At 35.3% G+C, this 26,293-nt stretch overlaps 2 protein-coding genes and 1 long non-coding RNA gene across 3 annotated transcripts; 1 reads left to right on the top strand and 2 right to left on the bottom strand.

The window, feature by feature from the left end:
* The first annotated feature begins 3,044 nt into the window (after positions 1-3,044).
* On the top strand, positions 3,045-5,194 carry LOC131144160 (uncharacterized). Its single transcript, XR_009133735.1, has 2 exons — positions 3,045-4,824; positions 4,916-5,194. It is a non-coding gene; the product is annotated as an uncharacterized LOC131144160 (long non-coding RNA).
* A 4,324-nt stretch (positions 5,195-9,518) lies between these two features.
* Positions 9,519-10,767, bottom strand: LOC131144159 (protein E6-like). Its single transcript, XM_058092600.1, has one exon. The coding sequence runs from the start codon at positions 10,719-10,721 to the stop codon at positions 9,777-9,779; it is 945 nt and encodes a 314-aa protein (XP_057948583.1). The 5' UTR covers positions 10,722-10,767; the 3' UTR covers positions 9,519-9,776.
* Positions 10,768-22,099: 11,332 nt separating this feature from the next.
* On the bottom strand, positions 22,100-23,113 carry LOC131143941 (protein E6-like). Its single transcript, XM_058092295.1, has one exon. It carries the CDS (start codon positions 23,111-23,113, stop codon positions 22,100-22,102), a length of 1,014 nt encoding a protein of 337 aa, XP_057948278.1.
* Between the last annotated feature and the right edge of the window lie 3,180 nt (positions 23,114-26,293).

Here is a 26,293-nt window from a genome sequence, read left to right as displayed (position 1 = left end):
CCTCCTCCCTTTCTCCTCAATTTCAGCCCCGTCGACTGCCGGATCGACAATATGAGGCCACCATGACGCTCCTGGGGAAGTTCTCCCTAAGTCTGCCGGAGCGGATTGTTGGTGGGACAAAGTTGGATTTCATCCCAGATTCAAGGTAAGGTCTTTTTGTCAAAATCTAGCTTTCCAACAGTTGTAGGAAATGTTGTAGACATAAAAATAGTGACATTTTGTTCTAAAATATATGGTTTCCAGGGTGTTGAGTGGAAAGCCCTACGAGTGTAGGACCCGATGCAGTAGGGGATTTTAGCAAAATCAGGTAAGGGAAATATGTTATGCTAGGAAATTCTATTATGATTCCATACAAATTATATGTTTTAGCAAATTATTATTCAGACTATATATACAGTTTTCAGAGCCTGATAATATTGATGTTTAGTTGTGTGGCATGAGTTTAATATTAGATCAGCACAGGGTTAATAAAATTTTCAGAATACCATGATTTTCAGTATATGTACAGAAACTTGTATTTTACAGTATTCTGAATATATTATGATTACGAATCATAGAACCATAACATTCAGTTATTACAGTTAATCAGATACTTCAGTTATTCAGTTATATAGATATTTCAGATATTCAGTTATTATAGTTTATTCATATTGGTTTATATAATGTTATGGTTATTTCAATTGTTACAAAATCATGGTAAAAACAGTATTTTTTTTTAGAAATATCAGTTACGTATATAGTATCAGAACCTGATGGGCCATATTTAGTAGTAGAGCACGGTACCGTATCTATATGCAGTTTAGAGTGCAACCCAGTGGTATTCAGAAGTCGATCGTTCCTATGTTGTGGATAGGCTCCCCATCAGATATGGGTTGAGGGGGCCAATCTGACTGTCGGAGTTCAATTGACTTACCCTGGTTGGCCAACCAAGTTAGGTCCCGCCTTCAGGCTGCACAACCTTGTCATGAGGGGTTAAATCATGACTTTCAGTTATCCATCTAGGGAATTTTCCTTAGTTATTATATATACGTATGATCAGCTTTACAGAAAATAGTCTTACCTATAGATATTAGCAGTATTATGGAAATAATATTCAGAAAAACCAATTTATGTTAAGCAACCTAGGTATGATTTATTTTGCAGTTCATATACAGGTTTTTTTCAGTTGTGTTATTTCTGGTATTTTTCTAAATCAGATTTTATAAGCATGTAGCTCACTTGCCACGCACTAGCAATAACATTTTTCGTCTTACTAAGCGTCGTCTCATCCTATTAAGTTAATATTTTTCAAGTGATCAAGTTAGGCGAGCAGAACAGGCTCGCAGATAGAGGGGGCTACAGTGCTACCCTACTAGTAGGGTAAGTGTTTTGGGAAAGAAGGGTATTTTTGTGTATCCCTAGTTCAGTTATATACGTCTATTTTGGGAGTATTTAGCACTCTGGTATTGTATTGTATTGTATATGTATATGGTTTTGGATACTCGACTTCAACTTCTCGCTGCTTAGGTTGATGATTTTATATTAATTAGAAAATAACGGAGCAGTGGAATTTCATAGTATTTATTAGTATTAAAAAAAAATTAGCAGGTCATTACAGGCTCAGTCATGATTCAGAAGACCCGACCGGTTCGGGGAGAAAGTCGGTCAATGGGAAAGTGTCAACCTATTTAACGTCTAGTCAAGACTGAGGGGTTTAGGGTATGAGTGTGAACATATGCATGGACAATGAGTGCATAGGTGTGTGTGCATGTGCATGTGTTGTCTATGTGCATGAATGTGTGTGCATATGCATGAGTGTTGAATGCATGGGTGTGCTTATACGTGAATGTGTACTTGTGTGGGTGTGCATGCATGTGCATAAGCATAGAGAGCATGAGTGTGCACATGCATGAACGTGCACGTGTGTGGGTGTGTATGCATGTGCATGCACGTGTGTGTTCATGATTATGAAGGTGGTGATGTGAATATGCTTGCATACATGATGGTGTATGTGTATGGGTGTTGAAGTTTGTGTGTATGAATGTACGCGTGTGTGAGTGTAGATGTGCATATGCATGAGGATGTACATGTGAGATTGTTTGTGAATGAACATGTATGTGTGATGGAATTATTTTCAAAATGACTCAAAATATTTTTTTGGGATTTTTCTCTTGTTTTTCTAGATTTTTTGGCATTTTTCTTGAATTTTATGAATTTTTTATGGATTATTTGAAGCTTAAAAGAAATTATTTAAAATAAAATAAAAGAAAAACCAGTAAGAACCGGTTCGAGGAGGGGGTAGGACCGGTCCAACGTTAGTCGGTCCAAGAGTGACAGGTTTAAGGTCGGTTAAGGCCATGGGCGCCACGTATTGCACCTAGAGTGGAGCTTGCATACGAGCGAGGATTGGCTACGTGGCATGATCCCAAGCGTGCATTGATGGCAAGGATCCAACGGTCCGTGGTGCGGCGGCCTTTTGAATTAATTGAGAAGGAGACCTAGGGGCCACGTGTCGACATGTGCGGGGGAAGCGTGTAGGGCCTCATAATGACCCTTGCCTCGAGGCGAACTCAGTCGTTGGCTGCTAAAGAGATCGGAGGGCTAAGGAGGAAGCGCAGGCATGTGACATTGACAGGCTATTGTGGAGCGATCTGGGTTGTTGCCGGAAGTGATGATCTAACGGTGGATGCGAACAGCATCCACCAGCATTGATTGCTCGTGAAACAAGATGAACACATGTCGCCAAACAATTAGAAAGGCAACACGAGCATTTATGAGGGGGGAACTGGCAGCATTTAATGGCTCTTGTGCGGAGCGATCTCTACCATTGGTATGCTGCCAAGTGTCAATGGTCAGGTAAGTGAAACAGAGGCACATGATAGCTTTTGACAAATGGAGATCAGGGCCGTTGATAGTGGAATGTGATCCGACGGTGGGAGGGGGTCTTCACAAGTTGCCTGATTGGCTTTAAACTCCACCATTGCCGAGCTTCCACGTGGCAAGATCCTGTTGCTTTGAGGCTTTAGATACTTAAGCCCGTTTTTTCCACTTTGTCTCATTTTCAAACCTCCATTCTCAAATCTCCTTTCTCTTCTCTCTTAGTTTTCTCTCTCACCCTCTCTATCTTCCTCCTTCTCTTCTCTATCTCCTAGGGTTTCTCTCTTGTCTTTCTCTCTGCTTCTCTCTCTTCTCACTTCTCTCTTCTCTTTTCTCCCAGTCCCTCTCCTCCTTCGCCCTCTCTGCATATCTTTGAACCATAACCCCTGTTGCACCCACGAACCCTAAATCCTATCCCAAACAGAAACCCCAAGTTTCTCAACACTCCCCAAAACCTAGCCCCCTGGTCTGTGTCAACTCGGAGTGATCTGGTGGTGCCATAGCGAATGGTGAGCCTGAGGAAAAAAGGGTTTTGTTCGATTCCAAAAAATACTCAGACCAGATAAGTTCACTTTACTTCTAAAATTGTTTTCTTCTTCTTTCCTTTTCTGTTTGTTTTTCGTTGTGAAAAATACTGGTGATGTGTGTGATATGAATGGGGATGCAAGTTGATGATGGCTTTGGTTTAAGGGTTTCGGTTGTATGTGCAAGGGTGAAGACGAGTTACCCTCATCTCGGTCCAGGTGAGTTAGTGAGTGAGTGAAATCGTGGTTGACTCGTGCGAGTCAACCCGGGGTGAGTGGAGTGAGTCAAGCCAGGGTTGACTCGTATGAGTCAACCCGGATGGGTCATGTGAACCCGGGTAACCCCGAGTGAGCCACGTGGGCTCTGTCACGTGCTCGAGTCACGTGTGAGCTTTCGGGTTTTGAAACTCAATTTGGGCCTCTAGGTTTTCAAATTAAAATGGGCTTATGTTTAAAACTCGAGTGGGCCAGGGGTATGTTTAGATTGAGTTGGGCCTTGGTTGTATTAGGGAACGAGTTAGGCATGGGTGTTTCAGGAAGTGGGTTGGGCCCGATTTGTATTTAAAAAAAAAAGAAATGGGTTGGCCCACTTTTTTTAAAAAAAGAGGCCCGAGTTATTATTTTAAAAACAGGTCGGCCCGAGTTTATTTAAAAAGGGCTGGTTTTTGAAAGATGGGTATTGGGCCTGCTTTAAAATAAACAAGTTATGGGCTGATTTTTAAGAAAAATGGGTGTTGGGCTTTCTTTTAAAAACTAGTTATGGCCTGATTTTAAAAACGGGTTAATGGGCCTCGGGTTATGGGTTGGAGTTGGACTTTAGAAACGGACCAACCCACTTTGAATTTTAGAAACAAGGCCCAAGGTTCAAATGGTTTGAACCTGAACTCAGGTTCGGGCTCATGATCAGGGTTAGGGTTCGGGGGGTCTGTTCTGGGTTTGAGTTCAGGTTCAAGACCTGAGAAGGGGGAGGGTACCTGCAGTTCAATTTTTCACTCGATCTAGCATCAAATGAATTCAAAGAAATAGGAAGGAGACTTAGAAATTTTACCTGCTCCTTCTTACTCTTCCTTTCTTCTTTTTTCAGACTCTGGGTGTGTTTGGCTTGAGGTGTTTGGCTCAACTCTTCTACAACTCTTTTCAGTCTCCTCCCTCTATAGGACTCCTCTCTATTCTCTACACGTTTTAATGTAGAGTTTGTTCTGCAATTTGGGCAGAACTTCTCCTTTGTCTCTCTCTCTCTTCTCAACCCTCTCTCCTCTCTATATTTTGGCAAAGTTCCCTCACTCCTCTCAATTGCTCTTTTCTTCCCTAATTTTGTAGAGTGATCTTGTATTTCATCCCCGTGTCTAGCTACAGTGTGAGCCTCCCTATTTATAGAGAGGCTGCGGGGCTACTTTGGCGCCAATTCCTCTTCTAGCGTGGATTATTTTCATAGAATTCCCTAGTAACAACCTATCAGGGAATATGATTTCCATTTTATTTTCTTTTATTATTTTGAAATTGAATAACTAACTCTACCTTTCCTTCCTGCACAGGTGAATTGGGAAACCCAGGTGGCAACATAGGAATGGTGGGCATGGGGAGGTTTCCAGGTGCAGACCCAGAATGGACTGCTTGGATGGACATGCCCAGATGGCTGGCAGGGATAGGAGGGCTTGGCATCTCTGTATTTTTTTGTTTTTTATTATTATTTTCCTTTGTGATGCATGCACCCCTAGGTTGTTTTTCCTGCAACCCCTATTTGTACACACTTGTAATTTGTACTTTTCCTTAATTTCCTTTGTATTTATTTTCTATTGTATACTTTTTGCTTCCCTTTGGTATGTTTAAATCCGTACGTGTGTATGTGCACACACATGTCCTCTGTGTTGAACAATTGATGTACCCCTTCCTAAGTCACCGCTCCTAGCGTTGACCAATCTTGACCAAATAAATTGACCAATTTTGACCAAACTAGTTGACCAATTTCAACCAAACTAAAGCAGTCATCAGGATATAACTTTAATACCTAAATACAAACTGATTTTGAAATTAAGACCCAATTTCAAACGACCTAAGATTTTGAAAGCTCGATTCAAAGTTTGAGAACTCCCTGACTCATAGACACTTAAAAGACTTGATTAACTACGACTAATCCCTGGGCTTTGAAATTCAATCTTAGAGGACTAGAACAATGATTTTGGAACTAAAGGTCCATACTCGATCCATTATGAGGACTCTAAAATGATCTATTTGAGTTTTGAAATCCTAGACTTATTATAAGGAAAAATGAATTCTAAACTAACTTTTTGGGTGAAAACTTGGAGAATAAGACCTAGGCCTGTCATGGAGAACGATAACTCTACAATCTAAAGGATCACTTTCAATCAGAATGAGTGCCCTGAACTAATTTTGGGTTTTTTGAAAGTACAATCAACCTTAGAGAATAGGACTTTGACTCTGAAATTGAAGGACAATGAAGCCTAGCCTATAGTGGCTTTAGGAACTATAGGGACACCAGTGAGGATGTCTAAAGGAAATTAAAAGGGCTCGACTTTTTTCTTGAAAATCATGGGTACTTAGGGTCTCAATTTTAAAACTCCAAGTCTTTTAGATCTCAAAGTTAAGTCCTACTTTGAGGTTTGCTTGGGGTGGCTTGGTTAAAATTGGGGTGTCTACAACTGCCCCTCTTTGCAGGCTTCGTTGCTTCAATATAACAGTAGGATCTCTCTTACGTTATTTAAAGTAAATAAGTTTGCAAAGATAAAAGACACTTATTTTAACCTGGCCATAGCTTTGGTCAATCAACTGCAACTGGCTTCTGCCAACGAGGGAGATCCTATTTTTTTTTTTTTTTGAGGTAATGATTTGCATTGGATGTGATTAATCCAGGTGGTAGAGGCAGCGGGTACATTAACCCGAGACAAAATTCTTCAAAATGGTTTGCTACGAATGTGATAATCCGAGCCATGGTGGGTTCGATGACCCGAACCAAAAATTTCCTCAAATGGCTTGATACGAATGTAATAATCCGAGCCATGGCGGGTTTGATGACTCGATGTCATGCCCCGAACCTAGTAATGGAACCCAGGGTGTGATGTAGTAACCTAACTTGTTCCTGTATCATACAAAACACCAATGATACTATAATGAATGAGGGTCCGACCCCATGGGGTTCCCGTGAACCATATACACATTCACACACACGACATATACGCAATGGAAAAAAATTCATTCCATACATACTTAGTACCATACCAGAGTCTATGCAGATAGAGTCTAAGCTCCATAATACACAACATAACCTAGGGTGCCAGCAAGTATCCAAAATGATAACCCTGTTACAGTCCTAAAACTTACACAAACACTTTACGCAGTATACCAACCACTACGCTCCTAACACAAGGACGCTAGTTCCGGTTACTCGAAGGACCTGAAAACATGTACGTACGATACGGGTGAGACATCTCTCAATAAGGAAGAATCTAGTTATATTGGTGTGTGGCATATAAGTGTTCTCCTGACATATAAAACATATACAGTTCAATACAGTTCCAGTATAGTTCTCAACACCCACATACACATGATCAAGTAACCCAGTGTCATCACACCCTTCGGCATGAAGCCGGCCCGCATTACACGGCATCCCCGGCACATGGCGTAGCCCCAGGCTTCCATGGTATCGAACTAATACAACTGGTGGATCCACACCCTTCGGTGATCAACCAGTAAGAGGTGATATTTCACGCCTTTGGATATAGAGCCAGACTCTTGCCATTGGTAGGTGATATTTTACACCCTCGGATATAGAGCCGGACACTCTTTCACCACCTGGAATAATTCGGAACATACGTTCCTATATCTTATTTCAGCAAATCACAACTCATGCATGTTCATATAACAGTTCATTCCACACTCATTTAGTAATCACAAAATCATGATTTTCAAAATATAGTTTAAACAAGTCAAGGCACAGCCATCTCTATAACACAATATATTACACAATATATCTACGATTTTCCAATGAAACTAGAGATGCAACCTGATGCCCCCTTTTTCCTAAAACTGTAACATAAAAACCCCAAAATTTTACCCGTTAGATTTCCCCAAATAAGTAGCCAAAACACACACAAGATCGTGAATCATAGTTCTACCGTGTTTGATTTCAAAAATAACCGATACAAACAGAATTCCCCTTATCTTTCCCCGAAAATCCAACTAGAACTTTACGGCTCCTAAACAGCGAACCGAGTTCTCAAAACCTATAAATCATAGTACAATACATACTTACAATTCTATTCTCTATAGATCTACCAAAATAAAAATGAAAAGCAAGTCTTACCTCGATTTTTGGGTCGAAACCCGAAAACCCCAAAACGAAAATTCGTTCCAAAAAAAGCGTAGAGATTTCTTCCCTAATCCTCACAGTAACGTTGGTTTGTCGATTCTAACAACGAACGGCGAAGAAATCTAAAGAGAGAGTGTGTGTGGCTTTGAGTTCTAGAGAGAGAAAAAAAAAAAATTTTGATATCTTAATTTCTAAGCAACCCAAAATGATATTTATAGCACCTTTGACTCGGCCAACCTCGTCGACGAGGTGGCGTCTTCGTCGATGAGCCAGAGAAGGAAATTCGTCGATGTTGCGGTGGTCTCGTCGATGAGCCTGAGATTTTAGAATTTCCCAAAACCTCTCGGCTTCTCCTCGTTGATGAATCTCTGAATTTCGTCGCCGAAAAATAGAAGGACCTTTGTCGACAAAGCTCTGGCTTCGTTGAAGAAGCCAGCTTAATTTACCGTTTTACCCTTTTCTTATATATTTATTTCATATCTCACAGGTCGGGTTCTTACACCCTACACATTAATATTTATATTTCATCTACTTATTTGTAGACAAGTAAACCAAAATCAACTTATTTAAATTTCACTAGTTAATAATCCATCCCGAACTCAATATATTGATTAGTTTTATCACACATATATGGTATGTGAGATGTGCTATTTCTTTAGATTTAGTTTAGATCTAGGAAATCTCCAACAAGTTAACAAATTATTTCATAAAAATCTTTTAAAAAATATATTTTAAAAAATTTTAAAAAAATTAAAAACATTTTCACAACTAAATAAAACCTCAACTTCATTCAAGAGATATATATTTTCCCTTGGAGGGAGAATATGGTCTTTGGAACTTCACTTCCAAAAGGGTAATGTTATAAAAACAAATTGCCTATTTGTGGCGCTACCCTATATCAATTTTGACCCTGGCCCCTGCACCACCCTTGAATCAATTTTGGCCCATCCATTCTTTCTTTAAAAATTTAAAAAACTCCCAACGACCTCTCCCCCAATTCTCCCTTTATTTTAAAGACCAATAGCTTCTTCCTCACTGCCCTAAAGTAAAGTAAAAGAAAAAGAAAAAGAAAAAGTACTGTGCCACAGCCATGATGAACATTGCTTTCTCAAACAGGGTTTAGGGTTTAAGGGTTGGGGATACCTACAGTACTGTCCTTAGGTAGGCAGGACAAAGCATCACCTGCCAAATTAATGGTAAATTGGCAAATGGTAAATGGCAATGGTCCTTAATTTCTGCCTTTGCACTACTATGTACAAGTTCAGCCCCTAGAGTAATTACCCAAACAAAAAGTTCTGAATTCTCTGTTTGACTTTCCACATCAGACAAAAATCATTGTACCCATTAATGCATTAGCTAGTTAAGAGCTTTTAATTTCATCACCCCCAATTAATTGCCCTATTAATTCTGTCACCTTCTTCCTTTCTTCCACTTTTTTTTTTTTTTTGGTCAATACTTTCATTAAAATTCATTATACCATATCTGTATTTAGCTGTACACTATATTGTGAGTAATGCCTTTATTTAATATATAATATTTTTAGGAGTTATAATTGACTTTCTTTAAAAAATATATCTAAACATACGGAGCATAGATTATGTACTATTTTGTATCAAGTGTTTCATATGCCCTAACTAAAATTTGATAATTTAGAGTTTGAAATTAATTTTTTTTAATACAAAGGAAAAATTAAATCCGATTTAAATTTTTACACATTAAATCTCGCATATAAATTCTTACTCCCACACACACACCATAAATAAGATTTTTTCCCTATTTGCATTCACCCCATCTTTCAATGCATTGACAAATTGAGCAAAATAACTTTAAGATTTACATTTTATTAAATATAAGAATTTTTCCATCACCCATAACAAATTCACTCTCATACCTTGGCCCTTTTTCAAACTATCAAAAGTTCTAAAATCCCAAAAACAAGATGACACACAATTTTTTTTTTTTTTTCCAAAAAGGCATATTAAATTAACTGACGATTATTTTCTACTATATAGATCACAACTAGAACAGATCTTGATCATGATCATCGCATTCTCTATTGTTGAAACAGATCATGGCACAAACTCGTCGTCTTCCTCTTGAATCTGCATCTGGGTCTGGTACCTTTCTCTGCCATTAGGGTGATAAAACTCATTGTCATAACTGTTAGAGAAACCCTGGTTGTTGGAATTGTATCCATTTCCATTCCTGTAAGTGGCCACTCTCGAGTTACCGTACACATTCTTGATCCCATAGTTCCGATTGTTGTTGTCGAGGCTCCGATCGGCGTTCACGTCGTAATAAAATCTCCCGTTGGCAATGTATCTGGTGTCGCTCATGCCCTGCCTCTGCGACTGCTGCTGGAACTGTGGCTGTTGGTTGGTGTACCCGTTCACGCCATTGTTGTATCCTCCGGTGCTGGCGCTGCTCCAGTAGCTGTTTTGCCGGCCGGTGAGCCTCGTCTGGCCGATGCCCTGCTTCTGGCTCTCGTACCTGTTGACGCCGTTGTAATAGTTCCCGGCACCACCGACACCGGCGGAAGCGGCGGCGGCGGTGTCTCTGTACCTGTAGAGGGGCTCGCCGGCTTTGGTTTTGTGGGAGTTTTCGGAAGTGGAGTAGGCGGTGGTGGTGGTGGCGGTGGCGGGGATGGTGACGGTGGTGGGGGTGTCTCTGTACCTGTAAAGGGTGTCGCCGGATTTGGGTAGCTGAGAGTTTTTGGAAGTGGAGTAGGTGGCGGCGCTGGCGTAAGAGGCGGGAGTGGACGTCGTAGTGGTGGTGGTGGTGGGAGGGAGCTGGCCGGGTTCATTACCGAAGAGGCCGTAGCCGTTCTGGGAAGTTTCCGGGACGAACTCAGGCTCGTCGTCGCGGTTGTTCAGAGAGGCATCTCTGGTGGGGAGCTGGGACTCCTGCTGCGATTTTCCGAACTTGCTGAAGAGCTCGCTCTCTCTGGCGTGAATCTGCACAGAGGAGACGGCTAGGAGGAAGATGAAGGAGAAGAATTTTGCAGAGGACGCCATGAGAGAGAGGGGGAGGGAGCGTTTGGGATTTGGTGAAGGAAAAATAGCGAGACGGAGTGCTTAAATAGAGATACTAAACTCATTAGGTGCAAATAAGACGACAGAAATGGTAATGGCTGTGGTCCCTCCGCACTTTTTAAAAATAGATTATTTTTAATTGTAATTGAGTTTTTTTTTTTTTTTTTTTATGAAAATTAATTATTGGTTTTTTTTTCACATAAAATTTGTGTGAAATTATATTATATTGTCACGTTATTTTATTGATGCTATGATATATTCAATATATTATCACGAATATCTAAGTTTTTATATTTTTGAATGAAATAATTAATTAATTATTTTATTTTAATTAAAATTGATTTTAATTTTTATCCTAAATTGTATATTAATTAATTTTACTGAATTAAAATTATTATATAATTTAATTTAATGATTACGAATTGAAAGCTCAAATTAATAGAAGTTCATTCCACCTTTGGAGATTAGTTGTCTCATTTAAGGTTTAGATACTAATAGTTATAAAAAATATATATTATTTTTTAATTATACTTAAAAGTATAAAAATTAAAATAGATTTTAAATAAAAATATATGAACTGATTCATCATTTCACTTTTTTTTTTTTTAATAAAAAAGGAATCCTATTAATGGAGGTGTCATTCTAGGAAAGATCAATTTTAGCATTTTTAACTTGGGAAATATTTAAAATTAATTGAAATTGCCATGTTTAAAACTTATCCACGCATTTAAGGAATACAATTTTATCAAATGGGAGCTTTTCTATAATATAATTTACTTTATATTAGTTCTGGGCTCGATATTTTAAGAATTAAAATTTAAAATTATTTATTAATTTTATATTTCTTTAGAGGAAATCGAAGTCACATTTTAAAAATTACTTTAATTAAAAAATGAGGAATTAAGCTGATTGGTTTAAAAGGAAGAATAAATTTACAAATAAATTTCTACACATTTATTTTTATTTTGATGTGTTGATTATTACTAGAAAATGTATATAATTTAAAGGGTACTGAATAGACCTGGCAAAATAGATCAGGTCGGATAATCTGTGGCGAATTAGGCGAATTATCGGGTGAGAAAATTACAATCCATATCCGACTCATTTAAGTTGTGGATTTATGGCGGTTCGAATTGGATAATCCGTCATTCTCATCCCTAATATAATTTTTTACTATCCAATGAACAATTTATTTTATAACAGAATAATAGAAGTTGTTTTTAAAATTATAATTTGGTAATATATTAAACATTTAATAACTAATCACAAAATTATAATTTTTTTTATAAGCATTTGAGCTTGAGTTTAAATGTGAGATAGGGTAGACCTAGTGACACATATAGTAGTGTAAAAGTTAAGAGTGTGGGATTAGACCTTAGCCAATAGAGCTTATGCTAATTGATTTGATGTCTAATCAACATGAGCATATTAAATTATCAATGAATGTAACATTAGTTAGTGGATAAACGGGTATCCATTGGATACATTCCTAAATCCGCTAACCGACTCATTTATATGCAGAAAAAAAAAAATTCAAACCATATTCGACTCATTTAATATGCGGATTGGTTATAAGTCAATTTAAGAGATCGGATTCGGTTCGGATTTGTTAAACAGTCATAGCCTGGGAGTATATACGTGTGCCCTGCAGCGAATATGCAATATAGAGTTTGAGGGGGGGTGAATGGCTCTTTTCGTGTATACTAAATTCCTCTACAAGATAAAACTCTTGATAAGATTTCAAGTAATTATATCACAATATAAGCAAAAGTAAACCATGCACAAGACTTAAAATAAAGAGTAGGGAGAGAAAAGTTGAACACAGGGTTTTAACGTGGTTTGACACCCAACCTACGTTCGCGTCTTAGCACCAAACTAAGAATTCCACAATCCATTATCAACGCTCCTTCCCCAGCGGAGCAAACCTTTCAACTCGGGTACACAACTCTACACTTGAGAACAAACCCCTACTTGCTCACAAAGAGCCTTTACCAAGCGGTTCACCAAGAACCCTCACAATGGTTCACAAAGAACCTTACACGAAGGAGATGATTACAATGAGAATGCTCCTTGAATGAGCAAATATTAAATACAAAGCAAACCTTACACTTCTCTCTCAAGAATTGTATCACACAATATTGGAGAACAAGAGAGATTAGCACTTGTAAATATAAACTAAGATGTAATGTGTTAGGTTTTGAAATCAAAGATATTTTTCACTATAAGCTTGTATAAATCATCAAAATCATGTTTAAACAAGTCTAAGAACTTGTATTTATAGCTAAAAATCTCTTATAGTCGTTAACTAGCCGTTGGGAGTAATTCCCAAACAAAACTAACCGTTTTTTAGCCATTGGGACGCTGTCACCGTCCCAAACTGTCAACTGTTTTTCTGGGCTCTCTAAAACTGTCAACGGTTTCCTCCATACGTCGACGATTACCCCAAATCATAAAAAGTCATCAACATGAAAGTTGTGAAATTTTTTCTTTGCTTTCCATAGACACCAATATTGTTTTATTTGGACTTTTCTAACAAAAATTATTCATCAAATACAGAAAAGTGTTTAGGACTCGAGGCTGCACTACGTTAAACGACGATTGCTCGGTTTTTCCTTGTCAAAAAGTCTTTTGATGACTTAAAACATTCTTGGACAAAAGTAATTGAAATATATTAAGTTCAATTAAGATTATGTAGTAACCGGGAAAAAAAATAAAATTTAAAATAATAATAATAATAAAATAATAAAATAAAATTAATTAATTAAATTAATAAGTAAAATGAATAGGAACAAATATATATATATATATATATATAAATATTAAAGCATGTATATATATATATATAAAGTATGAAAGCTTCTTCAAGAAGCTATACTTTAATTAAGGTTTACTATTTTATGTATATATATATATATATATATATATATATATATATATATATAAAATGACATAAGCTTATTCAAGAAGCTTGCTTATATTTTTTTTGGAAGTGCTCTCTCTCTCTTTCTCTCTCTCTCCTACGACTCTCTTTCTCTTCGATTCCGGGCTAGTTTTACGCCGGATCGACAAACCGAAACCACCACGACGCTCCTGGCGAAGTTCTCTACAAGTCTGTCGGAACGGATCGTCAGGAAAACGAAGTTGGATTTCATCCCAAATCCAAGGTAAGACTTTATATTCAATATTTGGATTTTTGACAGTTGAAGAAAGTAATATACGCGTAAAAATACTGAACTTTAATATTGAAAATTTTCAGTTCCAGGGTATTGATTGTGAACGTTGGGAATCATCCCTAAGTTGAGGTAAGATTTTTTAAGTCGAATTTGACTTAGTGGTAGTTATAGAAAATATTGTACGTACGAAAATACTAAACTTTAATTCTGCGAGTTTTCATTTTCAGGGTATTGAGTTGAGAACCTTGTGGGTACGGGAAAGATTTTCTTATGGGCTTTTCAGGAATCAGGTAAGGGGATAAACTAAACTAGTTTTGTTTTGAGATAATGTATGTATATATATATAGCATCTGATTTCAGGAAAAATAAATATATTTATATATATGATTTATATTTGGAAAATACTGTTTAAATGATTATATGTTGAATACGTAGAAAATTTGTTTAGTGTGACATGAGTATAAAAATGTTGTGAAATATTATTTTTTTTGGGAATGGGAACGATATGGATTTCTATGATGGAAAACCGGCGTACGGGCCGAGATATTTTTATATGTATATGTGATTTGCCGGCGTATGGGCCGTGCTATGTGATTTGCCAGCGTACGGACTGTGCTATGTGATTTGCCGGCGTACGGGCCGTGCTATGTGGTTTGCCAGCGTACGGGCTGTGCTATGTGATTTACCGGCGTACGGGCCGTGCTATGTTAAAATGTGTAATACCGGCGTACGGGCCGATGATTTTCATGATACATGTATATATGTGAAATGATATGATTGATGTGAAAATAAATGATATGAGATATTTATGTATCACGGTTTTAGTATATGTATATGATATCAGAACCTGGTTGACTTGGTCTAGGCTAACACTTACACGGTACCGTTGCTATGTGTCCATAGTCCTCGTGATCATGATATCTGTGTTAACACCGTTGTATGGAGTGGTGTGAGATTGGATGGTCGATGTGGTTATTTTCAAGAAGTGTGCTGTTATCGCCCCTGGTGTACGGACCAGTCTGGGTAGACCCATCGGACCTACAGACTATTGTTTGACTTGGCAGTGGTTGGCCAACCATTGTCAGGTCCCGCCTTCGGGCCACACAACCCAGTCATGTGGGGGTAATACGTGACAACAGTCAGCTAACCTACCAGGGTTGTTTTTATGTTATTATTATTATGATATGAGATGAGAAATGTTTATGAAAAGGCAGTATGTTCTACCATGTTTTGATATGCATATGTTTTCCCATATTTGATAAACAGTATTAAATATGTTATGTATGGTATATGTAGAACACAGAATACTCATGTTGCCACACACTGGTATTAGTTTATTTCCCTTACTGAGAGGTATCTCACCCCTAAATCTTATACATTTTTCAGGAGCCCCTGATAGGAGAGCGGGAAAAGCCCCGCTGATCTAGATCAGTTGTTTGCCCTCTTTGGAAGGGTAAGTTTTTGGTAGGGACAGTTAGGTTTTGTGGGGGATTGTCCCTAGATTTCATTTTTGAGACGTATATACTGTGAGATAGTAATTGTAGTGACTCTAGTATGTGCTATGCACAATATGATGAGATGTATATGATTTTATACTTTCTGCTGTGTAGGCTTCTGCTGTATGTTTTGTTATATCCCTGGTGCCTACGGGCCCAGGTGGATTGTGACCTGCTGAGCTGGGATGTATGATGTGATGATAATTTATTTATATATAAAAAAAAAATATGTGAAAAAGGAGCAGGTCGTTACAGATTAAAACTTGTCCAAGTGAGTTTTGCCATAAATATAAGATATCTTGATTATGAAAACACTTTTGAAGTTTAATTCGATATCTTATATGCTAAGTATGTCCTTTATAAAATATGTTTGATTTTATTAAGGGTTTAAGACATTAGTAATGTTTTGATACAATCGGGACTAAATATGAAAAGATTTATAAAACAATATTTTGAAAGCTTGTCCCTTTGAAAAACATGTTTGAGTTTAGGATTGATTTAACAAACTCTTTAAATTTAACTTTGAAAGTCATAAAAGGTGAGTTTGTGTTTATGACTTTAGTGCAACTCTATAAACTCATGCATTCTAGTATGCATGCATTTTGTTCAACTCTTATTCAGAAATCACGAATGAAACAAAATCAGCAAGAGTTACAAAACACTACCTCAAACACTCCCCAAATACATATAAGACAACATTAAGCTTCCTTTGGTCGTGCTTGGGTTCTTCCGAGTGCGTGTCTATTTGATCTTTCTTTCTGAATGTCTATTCGGTCCGATCTTTACCTTTTTGAATCTGTACTAAATATGATATGCAAATATGGGAAAACACTTGAAACAATAAGTAGGGTAATATCATCAAAACACAATAAACCATGATGGTGTAGCCATCAAGACTAATATTCTCCCCATTTTTGATGATATCTAACTTATTAAGAATCTACTTAATCTTTGCATTTGCATTTATACTTACTATGACTTGATATGCAAAGATAAGCTAACCTTTAGGGTCGGCTCTTCACAATATGACGCCCTAAGCGAATGATTTAAGCCTTAATATTTTGTTTAATTTTTATTTTTATTTAAAATTATTTTTTATAACTTTTTGAGATGCAAAATCATTAATTAAAGTTTTATATTTAAGATTACATTGAGACTTGAAAAAGAAAGAATTAAATTACATTTACTTTACTTTTCAAAATACAATTTTATTTACTTTTGAGATTGTGGGAAAGTCAATGTATAGGAAGAGATGACATTATAAACTTTTGAGATAGTGAGAAAATCAATGTATGAGAAGAGATGACATCATAAATAATGTTAATATTAAAAAAAAAATTGGGGGTAGGCAAACTGCTCAATAACCTTTTGGTCAGGCCGACACTGTTAACCTAAAACCACTAATGGGTTGTTATCATCAAAATAAGACAATCAAGCTTATGCAACCTCTAAGGGTAACAGGATGAATGAATTTTTATCCATTTTTCCATATTAGTGAGAGTAGTTTTTTTTTTGAAAAATTAATTGAAAAAAAAAAAAAAGACTCAGAACATGTTTATATTTGTTTAATTAATAATAGAGACTAAAATAGGTTTAAAATTTATTAATTTTAGATGTATTGAACTTTAAACATAACTCAAAATATTAATATCAATAAAGAAACACAATTATCTTGGCATGTTTGTCAAGTTTTTTAAAGATTTTGAAAACAAAGAATTGTTGAACGTTTACTTTGTTACCACTAACAAAAGTAAGTGTGTGTGGGATTTTAAAATTTTCTAGGGAAACAAGCAAGGGTGACGTGACAAGCAAACTCATTGTGAGTCATAATTGCTCTTAACCAGCTATGGCATCCCAAGCGAAACCCATTAAGAAAAAAAAGAAGAGGAAAGAAAAGGCAAGTGCATTGAGTGCATGGAAGGGTGGGGCAGGTAAATTAATGCGTGGAAGGAGGAGTGGGTGGGGGCACGCGAGGAGAATGAGCGTATTGGGAAACCGAATGCGTTGGGCATGCGCCCTTCCCTACCTCTTCCACTTCCATTTCAGTTGTCACAGTTCACAATTCACGCGCTCTACTGCTCTATCTCACCATCGCCCTTTTTTTTCTTCTTCAAAAATATTTTCATTGGAAATTTCTTATGTTGGGATATTTGAAACTTGAAACTTTTAATTTTGTAAATTCTAGTTCAAATTTTAAAATGGGTATAGAATGAGAGAGGTCGGTTATTGTCAATTATACAATTTATGTCGATTTTAAGTTACATTAAAAGAGGTCTGAATTAAATAATGGGAGACAATCTTAGAAGTTGGTATTAGGGGTGAATATAATTCGGTAAAGTATATTTAACCAAGTAAATTTGGTCAGTTGGGCTCGGTTAAAAATTTATTTAGTTCGATACGGTTTTCATTTTCGTTGAACTACAGTTTTTGATTTTCAATTCAAATTTTGGGTTTGGTTAATTCGGTTACCTGAAGTAATTGAATAGTATAAATTAATAATAAATTATTATATATATATTTAATATTAAATATATTAAAATTATGTATATTTTATTTATATTTTTTATATATTAAAATATTACATCAGTTAATCGATTTAATCAAAATTTGGTTCAATCGGTTTTGAGTTCGGTTAACTATGGAATTTTGATCGATTTGGTTAAAGAAATTTTTCATCGAAATTTTTTGAATTAACCAACTGACCAAATGCTCACTCATAATTGGGACTGAGCTTGGTTAATAAGATTTCGGTATAATTTAGAGATATTACAATTGATTAGGAGTTTAATTGAGTCGAATCAAGATGAATTAAGTCAAGATCAGTCTAGTTATAACGAATTTAAAATTAAATAGAAAATTCATTGATATAAACTGACAAATGATTAATTCATTTAAAGCATACAATTTATTTTTAAATTTGTGTTTTTAGTATATTAAGTCATTGAATTTTTATTTAGAAAATAATTGAAATTATGGGATTAGTGGTTATTAAATAGAAAATATATTTAAATATGCATATGAGTCCAACATATAAACTAAATTATAAAATCAAACATATAAACTAATGAGTCCAATAAGCAAATAGATAAATCAATTTTGTTACTATATACTAAAAATCTAATGAACTCATTTCCTTAGTTAATATTTGTAATTAAAACTAAAAGCCAGAAACTAGTAACATGTTTGGTTGGTTAATATTTGTAAAACTAAAACAAATAAAAAAGCTTAATTAATAAAAAAAAACACTTAGTTTTGTCTTTAAACCAAATAATATTATAAAAATATAATTAAAATAGAAAATTTTAAAAACAATAAAAATTTAAAAATAATATAATAAAAATAAAAATATTATAATTATTTTACATATTTATTATACTTTCAAATTTTACCTTACCAACAACAATCTTATCATACATGATCATTAAAAGATGGTAATAATATTTTGTAATTGACCTTTATTATTTTTATTTCTAAAAATGATATATATTCATTTTAAAAATATATAAAATTGAAAAAATTACTTCTGAATATAAGTTGTCAAATCATAAAATCTAATTTTATATTTTATTTCCTTTGCTATACGGAAATAAAAATAGGGGAGAATAAAAAAAACAAAATAACAATACCAAACGGGGTCTAAACAATTCAATAGGAAAGTGAGAGGGACGGAGGGCAGGGACCCACACAACCCATGAGGGCAGCCATTGGATGGGGGCCAGTGGGGGTCGAGCTAACTTCGCCCTTTTAGATTAAAGCGTCAAGTGGGAGCCAGAAGTCATGGGTGGGACATCTACTCATTCTCCTCTCCTCTTTTTTTGGGTTAATAAAAGAGCTGTAATATATTTGTCCATAAACACAGTAGAAATTATGTTTACAGCACACAAATTCGAACCTGTAAAAGAGTTGTACTGTATTTAATATTAACCATACAAGCAAATTAAATTAAATTAAATTGTGCCAAGGCAATGATAGATAAGAAAATTAGATCTGAAGTTGAAGTTAAGGATGGGAAGATGAGATTTATCTCTCCATCAATCTTTATGGAGTGATGGTATGAAAGAAATTATTAGATATACGAGATGTATATACTGGAATTAACATAATTTTGTCATGTGTAGAAAAAATTACTTAATTTAGTTAAATACAAACATATGAAAAATCATATTAGATATCCAATATATTTAGGGGTCAACATTTGATCGGTTATGTTAATTCGGTTAATTAGTTGAATTAGCTGAAAATTTTTTATTAAAAAATCTCATTAATCGAATTGATTTTTAACCGATTTATATATAGAATTTTAATATATATAAAATATAAATAATATATCTAATGGACTATATTATCTAGCGGAGAACCGAACAATGGCAGTTCGGTTACGATATTTTTGGGTTTTAATTGTTTGACAATTATTTTTCACAGGGGAGGGAGGTAGAGCAGCAGGGCACAGAGGACGTCGCCCATCGACGGCAGTGGTGCAGCACAGCTGCGTTATCTGGCGTCGATTTTGACTCTTTGAGTGTCTAAGAGATTGAGAGAGTGAGAAACAGAGTCGAGACTCGAGAGACAAAGTTAACAGAGAGAGATTGAGGATTCTGAGAGAGAGGGCTAAGAGGCAATCAGGCATAGTCGGCGACGATGGCGAGTTAGTCATAGACGTAGAGAGGAGAGAGCACTCAAAATCTCAGATACTATAATATGAAATTGAAACCTTAACCCCCAAGTGCATGACGACTTTGTCCTAGCCCAATCCCCAATCCAAATTTATATATAATTATATACAACAATAAAATCAAGCCTTAGTTCCACTAAGTGAGGTCGATTATATGAATCATTTTCCGCCAATTTATGTGATCATGTACCATTTTTTTGATAGATTCAAGGATATTAAATCTTTACTCACTATCTCATCCCAAGTTATTTTAAGTCTACCCCTACCCCTTCTACTACCCTCAACAGTAACTAAGTCACTCTTCCTCACAGGTGCACTATATGGCTTACGTTGCAAGTATCCATATATATAATTATATATTAACTATTAATATTAAGTAATTATATTAACTTATATATATATAATTTAAATTGTTTTTTCGGTTTTTTTAGTTCGATTATGTTTTGAAACCGAAATAGAAATCGAAATCAATAATTTACAATTTCAAAAATCGAAACCAAAAACCAAACCACTTGTGATTTCAATCCGGTTTCGATTCGATTTTTAATTTTTTGGAAATTTTTGTACACCCCTACTTGCAATGATACAATCATTACGGATTCACATGGTGCACGAGGAGAGGAAGAGAACAATAAAGATACATAACTTCCCTTTTTTCCATCTCTATGAGTTATATAGACCTACAATGGTCACAATTTTTATATTGTGCAAATTAAAAAATGAGTGGTGGCAGTCGTGAAAATTTTAGATTTAACGAGGTAAGAAAAAAAATACTCAACATAGAAAGTTTTATACATAATTATGGGAGACACTCTTGATAGTTAGATGCTTTAAAAAAAATATTCCACCATTTGGGATAAAATAATCATTTAATACAAGAAAAAATAAATATTTTCATTTTATTTTATTTTTAAGATTATAAATAAAAGTATAATAAATCAATAATTATACCATAAGTATATCATAATATTTTAACATCTAATATTGTTCTATTAATTTTTATATATTATAAAGTTATTATATATAATTTAAAATAAATAATAATATTTAAATATTAATAATGATATCTTAATATTAATATTAATATATATAACTCAACATATCACAATAAATAGTGTGTTTTCAAGAAATAGGATTTGATTCTAGAGTAAAAGTCAGAAATCGTATATAAGTAAAAAAAGAAATCTCATTCTTACATGGAATGAGAATGAGAATTGGAATAAGATTATTATAAAACAAACATTGGGAATGAGAATTAAACATATTGATTCCAATTTTTAGAGTTGATTGCTAGTTACCAAACACCATCAAACTAAGAGAGAAATTTATTCTTAATTATGAAAATAAAAAATTTAAATTCAATGCTAAATGCACATCAATAGTTGAGTACCTAATTACCAAAATCAAAGGTTTTCACTATATTTCTTGTTGGTGATGTTTTTTATTGCTCACTGTCCTTAAAAGATAATTTTACATATATATATATATATATATATATATATATATATATATATATATTATTTACTTTTTTATTTAGTACAAATCAATGCTCGACGTAATGTCCCAAATAAAGGTTTACCCTTTATTTGAATTTTGTTGAAATTCATATAATTTTAATTTTAAAACTCAAAATTCATTTTTTCAAATACAACATAATTATATTTCTAATTTTTTTTTTGCTAAAAAAAAAATAATAATGCATTGTTTTATAGAAAATATTATTTAAGTTTGAAACCTTGGACATCTTGAATTCAAATCATGTAAGTATCTAATCAAGAAAAAAAAAAAACATGTTACATACCATCACACGTGAGAAAAAAACACATTAAAATTTGATGTTTCTTATTGAAGATTATAAGTTTAAACAATAGAGAGGATGGGGAGAAGCAACTTAATTAAAACGACTTCCAAACATATTATTGTTTTCTATGCTTGAAACTAATTTGTAAACGTTTCAACTCACTACTGTTTATCCAAAGATTGAAAATTTTAAACTACGTTGGGAGCAGCTGAAGGAGATCATGGCACAAACTCCTCGTCTTTCTCTTGAATCTGCGTCTGGCTCTGGTAACTCTCTCTGCCGTTAGGGGTATAAAAATCACTGCCATTAGACTTGGAAGAACTCTGCTTGTCGGAATTGTATCCATTTCCATTACTGAAACCGATCGCGTTCGAGTTCCCGTACGCATTGTTGGTCCTAAATTTCCGGTTTCCGTTATCGGAGCTTCGATCGGCATTCACGTCGTAATAGAATCTCCCGTTTGCAATATATCTGGTGTCGCTCATGCCCTGCCTCTGCTGCTTCTGCTGCTGCTGCTGGGTGTTCATGCGGCCGTTGAACCCTCCGGTCGCCAGCTGGCTGTAGCCGTCGCCGGCGTTGTTCCAGTAGTTGGTTTGGCGGCCGGTAAGTCTCGTCTCGCCGACGCCCTTCTTCTGGGTCTCGTACCCGTTGACGCCGTTGTAAGAGTTCTCTGCGCCGGGAGCGGCGGCGGCGGCGGCGGCTCTGTACCGGGGAAGTGGTTCGCCGGGTTTCGATTGCTGGGAGTTTTCGGAAGAGGCGTAGGTGGAGGCACCGCCGTTAGCGGCAGGGGTGGTGGTGTCTCTGTACCTGTAAAGCGGTTCGCCGGATTTGAGCTGCTGAGAGTTTTCGGAAGAGGCGTAAGTGGTGGCACCGCCGTTAGCGGCAGGGGTGGTACTGGCGTCTCTGTACCTGTAAAGGGGTTCGCCGGATTTGGACTTCTGGGAGTTTTCGGAAGAGGGGTAGGTGGGTGGGGCGCCGCCGTTGGGGGCGAGCTGGGCAGGTTCATTGGAGAAGAGGCCGTAGCCGTAGGCGTTCTGTGTGGCTTGCGGGAGGAAATCAGGCTGTTGGTCTTGTTTGGTCAGAGCAGGGACTTGGGTGGTGGGGAGTTCGGACTGCTGCTGCTGGTAATTTCGTCCGAACCTGCTGAAAAACTCGCTCTCTCTGCCATGGATCTCCGCAGAGGAGATTGTCAGGAGAAGGATGAAGGAGAAGAATTTTGCAGAGGAAGCCATGAGAGAGAGGAGTGTGAGTGCGTTGTGTGTGTCGGGGGATTTGACGAGGGACAAACAGCGACTCCCACCCCTCTTATATGGATACCTAGGTTTTGAGCAAGACGTGCATGACACCTGACTACCGTACTTCTTGGATCGGTGATGGTATGGTTGTATCAGAGTTAATGCAGCAAATGGGTTCGATTCTGTCTTTCCATTTTTTTATGCCACGTGGATCCCTACCATTGATAATAACTTCTTTTCTTTTATGGAGTGATTTTAAAGGAGAGTAAAATATCTTGTCACCCTTAAATATTTTCTTATTCCATTTGCATCTAACTTCGCCGTTCGTCAATACAAATTGTGAGAAAATATCAGATACACTATACATCCAAATAAATATAATTTTATTATATTTATATTTGAATTATTTTATCAGCTATAATTATTTTTATACACATAATGCAGTCATATTAATTCTAGTGCATACACCCGATGAAATTATATTGATTTTAGCATATACACTCACTTATGGTTGGACAGGATTTGAACTTGGAGTTATATTTGATTTGGATAAGATATGATATAAAATTGTATTGAAATTTGTCCAAATTCATCCAAATCTAAATCTAAACTCTAAAATCCATGCTTCTAAATATTACCTCAATATATCTAATAATTTCTCACAAATTATAGATGATTAGATGAAGTTATTTTAGTGGCTAGTTGACACATATATAATGCGTTTGGTGCATTTAAATTTTTTTTAGGAAAAAAATATTTATCTCCTATGAGATTTGACAAAAAGACAGATACCTCTCTTGAGGTTCAAAAATGTCACAGATCTCTTTTAAGGTTTTAAAAATATCATCAACCTTTTTGAGATTTTAAAAAAGTCACAAACCCCTTCTGAAGTTTCAAAAATTTCACAGACCTCCTTTGAGGTTAGCAAAAAAAAAAACACATAACTCCCCTAAAATTTTTTTATCTTTTCACAAAATATAAGGGGAGATTTGTATCTTTTATTTGACGAACCTTAAGGGAGGTCCCTATGATTTTTAAAGTTTCAACAGAGGTTTCTAAAAATTTTGAAACCTCAAGGGATGTCATTGTCTTTTTGTCAAACGACTCAAACCTTAACGGAGGTTAATATCTTTTATCTTTTTATTTTTTCAAAAAAGAGATTTTATTAGTGAAAGAGTCATTTGTGGAAAGACCACCTCCAACATTATTAACTTGGGAAAAGTTTAAATATAATTGAAATTTCCATATTTAAAACTAATTATTGCATTTAAGGAGAACAATATTACCTAAAATACTATTTTATTAAATAGGTAATCTTTAAAATATGCAGTTACTTGGTACTAGATCAAAGCATCCACTCTATTTTTAAGAATTCAAATTTAAAATTATTCATTAATTTTCTACTTCTTTTTTTTTTTTAAGAAGAAATGAGAAATAGAAGAGATAGCTTCTAAATTATTTTACTTAGAAATGAGAAAGACAGTTTGGTCGAAAGGAAAGACGAATTCGTAAAACATAATTTTAGACATTTTCTATTATGTTGATGTGTTAATTACTATTTAGAAATATATATATATATATATATATATATATATATATATATATATAATTTTAAGAATATCAAGGACTATTGAGGATTAACAAAGATTAAATTTGATTTGAAATTAATAATTTTAAATGCATCAAATGTTAAACACTGCTTAAAATATAAAATATTAATATTAACAAAGGGAATGGACAAAGTATCTTGACCATACCTTGTTTATGTTTTTAACCAATTATGCACTTTGAGGTTTAATCTACTTGCCTTCTATGACAGGTGAGTTTACTCCAAAGTCAAATGCAGTAAGAAAAACAAGGAATTGTGGAATATGTGTACTTAATTAACTATCATAAACACACAAAAATATTGTTTATTTCTAAGGGTACAAGTAAGACGGACCATAAGTCAAATCAATTTAAGTTATAATGATTCTTGACTAATCAAAACATTACAAGATAAATTCATTAATGTTCTGTTTGGGTGAGTATGAATTTCGGATTTTGAACTTAAATTTTTGAAAATTTAGATAAAATTCAATACAATTTTGTATATATTTTTTTTAAGTTCAAATTGAAGACCTCTCCTAGAGATAAGGTAAGTGAAAAAATAAAAAAGATGAAAAAGTAAATCTGTGGATCTAACTTGGGCTTGGAGGGAGGGGGGTCCTAATTCAATGGTCACAGTGCCCGTGCTTTGTGCTTTATTTTCATGGTTGATTGAGAGTTCATTTGAGTCGATATTTTTTCTTTTAAAAAATTAGTTATATTAAAATAAATTTTAATTTTGATAAAATTTATACAAAAATAAAAATAAAAATAAAAAAAAATATTTTCCTTTCTATGAATAAAAATTTAATTTAAATAAGTCTTAGACTTAATTGTACAATACAAAAATCTAAGTACTCTTTTTTAACCTCTAAAACATCTCATATGCCATGATTAAGTCAGAAATGAGAGAAGGATGGAGAGGGTGGGGACCGCATAGCGCACGAGCTAGAGTTGCCTTTTTCAAATTAAAGCTTAATATGGGACGTGTCATCGTCCAACCATGTGTTTTGGCAACAGTTAAGACTGTCAATCTCATTTTACGCTGTTTAATGTTGTCTAACCTCCAAATTAGGGAGTCTTTCATGTCCCTCCTTTAACACACTCTCTCATTAATGACGAGAGTACGAGATTTTCTCTCTCCTTTGTCCATCTCTCTCGTGGATCCACAATGATGTGGACGCTACGAGCTCAAAGAGTAATGCTATTGTCTATGAGTCCTTTTGACAATTAAGAGCTTACATTGCCCCTGAGCATAAGTTCAAGTGGTAAGAACTTGCGTCAGACGGCCTTGAACAAAAGTGAAGTCTGGGTTTCAAATCCTTTTACTTGTAGCGCACATCCGCAATTTACCTTTTACGTGTTGGCTGAGAGCACGATTGGTGTAGGTGTAGAATTAGTCTGATGCGTAAGCCCAGGACTTTCTATTGCTGCAACATAAATGTAAACCTGTGATAGCACAATTTTGTGACATTGAGCATTTTCCTAGGTATAAGTGGTGCTCAAAAAAAAGGAGGAGAGCAATATGAGCACGAGGCTCTCATCCTTTTTCTGCATGCCACATGAACGTGTGATGGCCATGGGCCTACG

Source organism: Malania oleifera, chromosome 12 (genome assembly GCF_029873635.1).
Source record: "Malania oleifera isolate guangnan ecotype guangnan chromosome 12, ASM2987363v1, whole genome shotgun sequence".
In the NCBI taxonomy this organism is placed as follows: Eukaryota; Viridiplantae; Streptophyta; class Magnoliopsida; order Santalales; family Ximeniaceae; genus Malania; species Malania oleifera.
The sequence above is the reverse complement of the archived record's forward strand: the minus strand, read 5'-3'. Positions and strand labels throughout refer to the sequence as shown.